The 10,847-nt window shown below is 39.2% G+C and overlaps 1 protein-coding gene across 1 annotated transcript in view; it reads right to left on the bottom strand.

Annotated features, from left to right (window-relative positions):
- Positions 1-7,648, bottom strand: part of LOC149186327 (protein PTST homolog 2, chloroplastic-like) — a 37,141-nt gene extending 29,493 nt beyond the window's left edge. Inside the window, exon 1 of the mRNA XM_089409303.1 lies at positions 6,626-7,648. Within this exon, the coding sequence (XP_089265429.1) occupies positions 6,626-7,339 (714 nt within the window). The 5' untranslated portion in view covers positions 7,340-7,648. The remainder of the gene's footprint in view (positions 1-6,625) is intronic.
- Positions 7,649-10,847: the final 3,199 nt, after the last annotated feature.

Consider the following 10,847-nt stretch of genomic DNA (forward strand, 5'->3'; position numbering starts at 1 on the left):
GAATCCAATGCTGCCATGGTTGCACTGGAAGCATGACTACACTAGACAGTTTATACTTTCAGTCCAATAAAATAGGAGTGTGTGTACTAGATCAGATTGATTCTAGAGTGCAGTTAGGGATTGTTTCAGTATGCAGCGTGTAGATTGATTTAATTTCAGCAATTTCAGTTACATTATAAGCATTAGATCAGTTTAATAATGACTACATAGCCCAATGGAGAAGCATTGGTATACAGTTTGGTTTCAACTTTCAGATTGCAGTATGGATTAGTTTATGTAATGTCGGTTGGTTCTCAGCATCCGTGTTTTCGGCTTTTGATTTGCAGCAGTTTTCAACAGGGAATTGGATTTAATTGCAGTTTGAGAACATTCACAAGTTACAGGTTGCAGGTTTCAAAGTGCAGATGGTTAATTTTTTTGTGGCATGACTCCATAGCCCAACAGAAAGGCACAGGTCTACAGGTTCTCTGCATCCCACAGGGGGAAGTAGGCCCCAGTTGGAGCTGATGTTACTTTTTTCGACACCTTTAAAAAGTTAACAAAAAAATTAAATTTTTGCAAGTCTGCCTCGTGGCTAAATTCTCAGGCATATGCAAATTGAAATGGCAAAAATGTTCCTATGCATATACTAATTTTTTGGTTATTTTAATAATAATTTTATATTATAAATGAGTTTAATTTTATAGAAATATCAATTTTTATAAAATTATTTATTTTTAATATAAAATTATTATAATTTTTTTTTTTAAATGGCACATCCCCGATCTCCAAGTTCATCTATGTATATACAACGAATTTCAACAAACCAAGTCAGCGCCCAGCGCAAGTGTCGAGCCAAGGAAGGATCCCACAAGGGGCGTTGTGGTGCACTATGCGTCGTTAAGAGATGCAACTGTTGTTGTATATAAAAGCCAAGAAGTCTCTCGACCTGGTGGATGTGGGATATATCTCACAGATTTCATAAACACAAAAAATGCATATAAGTTAACGTCTGGGCAGTTTTCAACAACTGAGACTGGCGCTAATAAATCAAAGGTCATAGCCAAATTGCGTGACCCCCTAAAAGCAAGGCCTGTGCAAAAGTACCCACCCAAGTTACAAAAATCAACATTATTCGCAAAGGACATGATAGAGAGGCAAAGATGGAAGAATGCATTTCCCATGTTGGAAGGGTTTAATGCGAGAGATTTTCCCCAATTAATTTCTTATGACGTCTTATTTCTAAGTGTATCATCTTACATCTATCATCTTTTCAGAGTTATTGTTGGGTTAACACTACATTGTAGGATGTACCCTCATAGTGTTGCTTGAATATGGCACCTTTAAAATCCGCTCCAAGTTTATTTCTACATCATTTAATACAATTAAGGCCTGTTGTGGCATGGCTCTATTTGTCTTAACCATTCATAAACTTGTTCTCTTTAGTTTGACCTTTTGATTACATTTTTCCAAGCATTGGATAAGCATTAGCCCCTTGTCCTCCATCACCCCATTGTTTTATTGAGCTATAAAAACAATATTTTGCTAAGCTATCCCTTCACATCACCTTGATAGATTGTGATTCCCAAGACAATCACAAAATCCGAGACCACTTTCTTATGAAATGTCATCCTTATCTACTACTAAAGTGTTATTATTATTCACTAATGAGTTGTCAATGAGATCTAGATCTAAAGGTGGTCAAATTCATGTGCAAAACATAGCTTAAAGCCTTTTCCTCCTAATTTTCTTGCTTGTGCTTTATCTCTTAACAACCTAGAACCTCCTTGTCATGGCCTTAGCAATCCTACTTAGGAATATCCCCCTTTGTGTTAGAGAAGAACCAACCTAAAGCGACAGAAGGAGTTATTGAGGTGACAATGGTGAGCCCTCTAAGTTACCCTTGGGTTTTCACTTTGTGCTTGAGACATTTACACATATAAGTGAGAGTTTAGGAAGTAGCAAGATCCTTAGGAGCTCCCTTTGGCATTGCCTCATCAAGCTACTAAATATCAAGAAAATGAACAACTCAAATCTAAGTCATTTATTTCTCACGTGAAGTAACTTCGTTAACATGTTTTGGATATTCCTTTTTGCACTCGAGCAAAATGGAAAGAACAAATGGATAATAAAAGAGTTCCACATTATCTCTTCAAGTTGGCGACTAAATTTAGTTATATTTGGACCAATAAATATTCAAGATAACTACTCATCATCAATTGAATCCTTTGCACTATGGTTCATATAAGATCATCCAACAGATTGGTAATAATGCCTTTCGATTGGATGTTCCATTTCACTTGAGCATTCGTTATGTGGTTAAAGCAAATTTACTAAAGCTATACGAAGGTTCCATGTTAGAAACAAACATTTAAAGTCCAATAACTATCTCCCTAAAATTAGGCAATGCCTTGTGACACAGGTGCCCCATCCTCTTGTGCCACAACTCACACAAGCTATCATTGTTATGCACTAAGGCTGAAACAGGTTCACCCAGCAACCTGTACAAATTAGCTTCTCTAATCCCTATTACCTAAGTTGTATCTAGACTAGAATCCTTCACACATTTACCCCCCTAAAGCATCATAAAGTGGGATTGGGTGTGAGGGGATGCAACAGTACATTTTCATACTCTTGTTGCACAAACTAGCAAACCTTATGAAAGGATACTTTGCAAGGCAAAGGCTAGAGGGCACAACAACACCTGGGGAAGAGGCCCACTGTCACCACAACCTAAGTCCCCTACTCTTCTCGGATTTTCACCAACAGGAGGAGTCCCAGTAAATTGTAATACTCACTTGTGATATGATCTTCTTGATAGGTTTGAAGTGAGGAAAGGAAGCTCATTCAATGGAAAGATTCAACAAAAGTGCAAGCCTTGGGAGAGGCTAATAAGACTTTCCACGAAAAACCCCTTTGGAAATAACTACACAAGACCTAAGGTTGAGACTTGACATGAAATATATGTGCATCCGAGGTCGAGGTAAGTAAGAGAAAAGACATTGTATGATTTACTTCACCAAGTACTAAAGAATTTACCTTCAAAGAATCCCTAAGTTGAAGGATTAGCTTCTAGAGTTCCCTCTTGATGCGACAACTAGGGCATCAAAATTTATGGAGAATCCACTGTGGGAATTCCACCAAAATTTGAGGTCCTTTAGAGGAGACACAAAGGAAGAGTTCTATCCAAACAAATTCAAAAATTCCTCCTCCAAGAGATTTTGCACCAAGCCCTAGATGGCCTCCTTATCCTTAAAGGGACAATTTTTAAAAGAGAAAAAGAAGGAAAATTTATGTGTGACCACCAAGGGACTTGATTAGTGCCTAGACCATTGGGAGTATGGAGTCATGGGTGCTTATAATTGGCTAAATTGAACTTCGAGGAGGCTAAAAGAGGAAACCCTAGTTACCCCTTTCAACAATTACCTTCTTTAGCATTAGTTAATGGAGTTTCATGGATTAAATGCAATTATTATCCACTAGGAGCAATCTTTCCACATCATCAATTAATAACATGTGCAAAACTTCCCAAGATTATAATTTTGAAAGATATTCAATAAAACAAAGTGTGAATTCTTATCATGAGAACAAATTCCATGCATTAGACATTATTTTCAAGATAATTTCATCATAAAGAAACACTTACACAACAATGTAGAGTATATCCATCTATCAACAATACTTTAGACGCTCCAAAAATATAACAATAAAGATCCAAACATCAAAGTGCATCCCAAAAACATCCAAAAGTCTCCTCAAATTGCAAGTCTGAATTCTCTAATGAGGTATGCAAAAATCCCAAGTGATGGTGAGATCTCAAATGAGGTCTCCCTAATATATACAAGACCTATGAGGTTAAATTACAAATGAACAAGCCCCTCTAACATGTCTAAAATGCTAAGTAACCCACCCATGGTTACAAGCCAACCATGATAGCTTTTAAAATTTAATTAATCTCTCTCTCTAGCCCACGCAAGGTTGACGTCATGCATGCGAAGAGGCCTAGAGAGGCAACGTTGAGGCCTCTTGTGCTAGAACTTTGGTAGAGGGCCTCAAAAATCATGATGAAGAGGGTGACATCCTCATTATGCTGCAAAACATCTCCAGGACCCCTATTTTGGGCTTGGGGCTCCAAAATGGGTCTCATGGGTCTCCAACTGGCTCAAAATCATGTCCATGCTCCATCAATGAGGGCTCAAAGGATGACACATGCCCTCCCATGTCTCCCTAGGAAAGACACAACCTCCTTTAGGCCTTGGATCAGCTGCCAAGTGTCGGGTGCAATGTGTAGTCGGTCGGGGCATCATGGTCCAAGTGCATCATCTCTTGAATAATTGGGGCAACGAACAAGCTAACAGTGGTGCTGACGAAGCCCATGGTGTGGCAATCAATGCTCTGCATGAATGGAGGCCCATGGTTCTCAATGCTCACCCTACAAATACCATCATGATCCTCTAGAGGGCTTGGATCTCATATAGGGAGGCCAAGTCCAAGATGAAAACCCACCTGCAATCATGTATAAGATCCAATGCGTCTCCTCACCTTCAAACACAATAATTCATTAGTGCAATTTAGTGAATAAGCTTGTTAATCAAGGGCAAAAATGAGACTTCATAGTGGGTTTCCTTTCCGAATTTGGGGCTTTGAGCATGTAATGGTGTTATCTCCTAGGTAGGAATGGCTAATAAACAACCCTATTAGATGTTCCCAACCCCTAAAGGGAAGGACATGTCCAAAGTACACCCTTCAAGTGGTAGTAGGTGTAATGTGGATAATAATGAAGTGGATGGGGGACACAAGGGTCTCAAGGCCAAATGACATGGACTCAAGGGTGGTAATGATGAGGGATGCCCACGCACTTGGGTGTATGAATGTAGAAGGGAGCAATCATGGTACATGAGTTACCACGGCCTTTGTTTTTCCACCCTTCTTCATTTGCCTTTTGCCTTTTATTGATTTTTCTTTTGTTAAACTACTCGGGGCTCCAAAGGAAGAGAGCATGTTGTGTATGATGTAGCAATGATTACAGCTTTAAGGTGGGGCATTTCATTACCCACCAAGGGTTGGGACATGCACAAGTTCCTTAATGATGCAGGGGGACCTCATAGGGGCCCTAGGAACCAGGGTGATGGCCATAATGATAAGGGGTAGAGCTCATGTTTGGTTTTTGCCCACATGCTAATTTTATTTTCCTGACCATCTTTTGCATTTTGTGGTATTATTTTCTTTTGTATGTGGCCATTTATGCTTTTATCTCCTTTTTTTTAGCTGCATAAACCTTTGGGGCATCATTTCGAGCCTTGAGCCAAACATGTGGAAAAGGGGAGGGAGAGTACCAAAGCCTTGTGGACCCAGAGAGGGAAGATGATGAAATAGGGCATGTAATGTGCAGAGGGGAGTGAAAAATGTGGAATGGGAAAATGGGACAACACTACCAAAATCGGGGTTTCCCAAGTAGTGTCCATCCTAAAGCTATAAGCTAGTAAAGGAGATCCCACGGGACTAGGGTTGAAGATTAACCCCCAGTTAAGGTAAGGGAACAAGACTACAATCAAAACCCTTCCTCCTTCCAAGTCACCCAGTAATCCATACCCAAGTGTGCCCAAGAAAAGCAAGCATAAACACTCGATGGCATAATGAAAAACCATACCTTTAGGATTGAATGACCCACCTTCAAATATACGATCTAGATAGATGAGCAAGGGTACATGATGGTTGGCTCATGTGGCAGAGATAAAGTAGCACATCAAAGCTATCGGGTGGCTGTCAGGGGCTGCTGCTGCCAGCTGAAGGAGAATACATTAGAAAGGAAAGCTCTCCAAAGGGGTACCCCACTTTTGGCGGGCTACACATACCTTCTTCTCCACCTCAAGGGAAATTCAATGCATATGGCAATGGTAGGTGGTGAAAGTATGAAAAAACACATATTCACTGCCCACCCCATTTTCAACCCCACCCTCATCCTCATCCTCCATCCTTAAGCTAACTGTTGATTGTCTCCCAGGCATAAGACCTTGAGACACACTGGATATAGAAAAGCTCTTTCGAGTAATCTTATTTTGTCTCACGTGTACATCATCAGCATTGCACCTTGAGAAGCGAGGGGCATTCGAGTCTCGGGTAGGGGTAGACGCAATCCATCAACTCTTCCTTTGTGTGTCTATGCAAGTGTCTGAAAAGGTGCATTGAATTTAAACGGTGGGTAGAGTGCGGTAAATATAGGCACTCGCACAGATCCAACTAAACTGACGTTGTAAAGGTCAAGGATGAATGCGTACCCCTGTGCAATGGTGCATTGAATTTAGATGGCACGTCGACTGTATTGAATATAGATACATGTGTGCCCCTGTGTGTAATGGTGCATTGAATTTACATGGCGCGTTTGAGTGTATTGAATATAGATACTAGCACAGTCCCGACCAAACCGCCGTTGTGAATGTTAAGGATGCATATACTCAGTTCACACTAATAGCTGAAGCGTCGAATACTGGAACTCGAGATATGCAACCTGGAGGTGTATAGTTTAGATGGGACTGTACAAGTCTTAGTTCAAGCCTTAAGCAATGAACATTAACGCACAATATGAACATCGATAACTGAATTTTGGAGCAAAACATTTGCGGAGTTTAGGGACTCTGTAACTTACCGATAACCGCAAGTCATGGACGCCACTCCAAGATTCTGTACCGTGGACGGATTTCTTACTCCTTTTCTCTCCTGTCGAAACCTCACTGTAGAACCGCGATCTTTCCCTCTCAAGCCTGCTCAGCATCCCAGCTATGCCACTTTCATCTCCATCCCCGCTATCCACATGCACCTCGGCCACCTCCTCGGCGCTCACATCTATGGGGCTTTGAAAAGAGGGCTTCTGAAGTTCCCCATCCTCGCAATATTCTTCTTCCTCCTCCAAGGCAATGCACTCTTCCTCATCATCATTAGAGGAATCACTGTGGGAAAGTTCCTCAACATCCCAGCCGGCAGCTAGCCAGCCACCGTGGGCAATTATGGCATTCACCAAATCAGGGTGTCCCGCGTTCAGCAACTCATCCTTCGTTGGGAAATCGTTGGGCTTCCCAGAAGATTGCATGAAATCGAAAACCCGCTGCTCCAGACTAGCGTTCCCTCCCTCCCATTCCACATCACCATCCCCAATCCCATTTCCGCCACCTGCTGAACACCTCAAGGCACCTCTCATTGAAAGCCTATTATCGTTATTTCGTTTTCTCGAAGTCCGGCAAGGCCGCCATTGCTGTGGATTCCGGCGATGGTACTGATGTCTGTGCAGGACAAGAGACCTAATTGGGAGTAGTAGGTTACTGTGAGGACAATTCTGGTAACTAAAAACGGCAATGCCACCCATGGACGCTCTCCCTCCATCTCATACACACAAGCACGGCTTCTTCATCATCTCCTCCCACAACGGTATTAAAGTTAAAGGTAACATTATTCTGAATACCGTCCCTCCCGCCCCGTTCTGATCGAAAAGCCAGCCAAGTATGAATATTTCAACGGAAAATTGACACCATCCGGCCGTCTTGTCGGGAACTGTGGCTGTCGGCCCCTCGAAACTGCGTACGCCGGGCAGTCTACAAACTTCCTTTTCTCAGTCGGAATCCTCGGACGTAGAGGATGGATGGTTTCCACCAATTGGAAATTTCGAAAACTGGACTTGCAATGGATTTTGGATCATTTTGAGCGAGGGTAAAGTTTTATTTATGTTAAAAATATTCAAATTCTTATTTTAAGAAGATTAATAAAAAGGTCCTTTTTTCTTATAAGATTGGCTTAATTATGGTGTAATTATTATTAATCATTTTTTTATTCAGCAAAAGACAATGATATTAAAAATATTAAATATTTTATAATGATATTAAAAATATTAATGTGGTTGATATAGTTGAAGATTTTATAAATATAACAAAAAAAATTATTGCTTTCTAAGAAGAAAGAAAGAAAGAAAATTATTTTAACGTCTACAAGGCTAAAGATAGTCTATGAGACAGGGTGTTTCTTCATCTAGTTGATGTATTCAACCATTTCCCCTGAAGCCTCACAATAAATGCTCTCAGCTTCTCGACAAACCCCTCGCTAAATAGATTATCCCAAGAGCTAGTTGCCAAAATATCTGCATAACTTTCTCTGTTGTCTTTTAAGACGTCACATTCTAAAATGAAATGCTTTTCTGTTTCCACTTTTTCGAAAAAACAAAAAATACATATTCTTTCTTTCCACACTTCTTTTGGTCTTTTCAAGCGCCTTGTTTCACAACAAAGTAGATGAGAATTAGTCCTTAACTGAGCAATAAGAATTTTAGCTCTCCAAGAAATATTGGCCCCTATTTACGCTTTTTGTTGATGATTATGAGTGGGATTAAACACTTCAATATAGTACTTTTTCTTTCTCCCTAGCTCCTTATCCCAAATATGCTTGTGGAACTTATCCATAACAAATGTTTTTATCTCTTCACTGTTTATGGAACACGTGTTCACACAAATACCCCATTTACTGAACCATTTGTTATTTTGTTACATCCAAATCTTCTTTCTTTTGCACAATATGTCATTAAAGACAACCTTAGGCCATGTGCCCTCTTCCATTTGCTCAAACAATTTTAAATACCTTATGACTTGCACCATAGCAATTTCTTCAATAGGGGCAACCCATATTTCACTTAATAAGACGACATAAAGAATTGTACTTTTAATTTAGAATTTGTTTGTAATCAAACACTTCTGAATTTTCTCAATTTGTTTCCATTGCATGTCGGATGTACTGTTGGCCCACAGTTCACGACCATAGAGAATCATCGAAATCACTAGAAGCCTAAAAAGAGTTTGAGTGGTTTTCCAATCCCATAAGTCTGCCTCTCTACACCTATTTTGAAAAGCATAAAATGTTTTCCAACCCCCCAAAGTTCTTTTATTTCTATAGTCATCCCAGCTTAAATTTTTGTTGAAGTCAATTTCGAGGTATTTGTAAATGCAACTTCTTCGAGAATGTTGCCTTCAAAGTAGAACTTATGTTGGTTATGTTTTATTTTTTTAGAGAAAAACACTACTTTCATTTTGCTAATATTGATCGTGCATCCCCACCCTTCTACAAAAATGCTCAAGGGATAGTAAGTTCTCTTGCAAACCAAGAGCAGATTTAGCAATCAGAATAAGGTCATCTGCATACAAAAGAAGCCTTATAACAAACTTGCTCAAATTGGTACCTTCACCCACTTGCGAATTTAACCACTCCTCAAGCTTGTCGATATATAAACAAAAAAGGGTAGAAGACAATGGGCAACCTTGCTTGACCCCAATATCGCTTTTGAAACTTTTAGAAATTCTTGTTGAAGTTCTAATTTTAACTTTCACCTCTTCATACAGCTTATGCACAGCTGCTCTCAAATGTTTAGGAACCCCAAATTTCTTCATTTTGTGCCACAACTTATCCCTAGGAATCGTGTCAAACGCTTTTATGAAATCAACAAAACGCTTCTTCTTTTTTCTCCCAAACTTTTTCAATGATGTGCCTTAAAGCTATACAATGATCAATTGTGGAATGTTTAGGTCTAAAACCTGTTTGCCCTTTAGCACGCTTATCTCTTTTTTCTGCCCACTTGCTGATTTTATTTTCTAGCATGCTTCTGAATAACTTTGCAAACAAGGGGTTTATCATTATGGTTCTATAACTAGAGGGATTATTGACGTCGCCACTCTTGAAAAGAGGTATTGCGAGACTATTTGTCCAATCTGTGGGGAACCCTTGCTGTATGATGTTGTTGAAAAAATTTTAATGTGAACTGCAAGAATCTTTAAGCCCCACTTTAGATACTCTGCTTGGAGTTCAGCTAAATATTTTGTTTTTCCAGCACCCAACTTCTTGATACCCATCTCTACCTCTTGCATCGTGAAGAATGTCTTACCAATGCACACATTTACATTAACCATGTATAAAAAGGCTATGGGTCAACTTTAACTTGGAAAAAAACAAAAAACAAAAAACAAAAATTATACATCTTATTGTAAAAAGGATCATTTTGCTAAATAAAACTTGCTTATCTGGCAGGAGTGAAAGCCTGCTCCCTTACGGACCACCAGCGGGTTATTACAGGTGGCGTGGTTTTCCTTGATAACAGTGATGAGTCACACCGACATTCGCGGATAGCAGCCAGAGATGGCTGTCCTCACTGTTGGTTTGACACCTGAGTTTGATAGGTTTTGCCACCTTCGGAAAAAAAAAAAAAAAAAAAAAAAAAAAAAAACTTGCTTATACATAAATGAATGTTATAAATAATGATTAGGAACTTATTATGGAGGAATATATTAGAATTGGAATAATCTCAAATCCCTTGGAAATTGGTGGGCGGGAAGCCACTTGGCACCAATCTAATTTTTAAAATTTATTAAAAGTAATAGACCATTTTGTTAAATAAAATTTGCTTATATATAAATGAATATTATAAATAATAATGAGGAACTTATCATAGAGGAGCTTATTGGAATTGGAATAATCTCAAATCTCTAGGAAATTGATGGGCAGGGAGCCACTTAGCAAGAATTTAATTTTTTAAATCTATTAAAAATCAATGCAACTTAACAAGCTCTGTAACACACTACAACCCCTAATAGGCATTCAGACTAAGCATATGTTCAGCATATTCCCTTGAGAATCAATCTAAGGTGTCAATTAAAAAAATAAAATTAAAAAATCAACAAATCCCCATCCATCTCAAGTTGAAATTTATAGGGTTTTCTAAGTAGTTTTTATGTTGCTCTCATGTTGTAGAATGACATTACTCATATTAGTAGGTTTTATGTTGCTCTCATGGTGCACAATGACATCACTCAGATTTACACAATTCTAAAGTATAGTAAGTC

This window comes from Pinus tabuliformis, chromosome 3_1, assembly GCF_031772625.1.
Source record: "Pinus tabuliformis cultivar Carrire ecotype Pingquan chromosome 3_1, CPIR1, whole genome shotgun sequence".
Classification (NCBI taxonomy): domain Eukaryota; kingdom Viridiplantae; phylum Streptophyta; class Pinopsida; order Pinales; family Pinaceae; genus Pinus; species Pinus tabuliformis.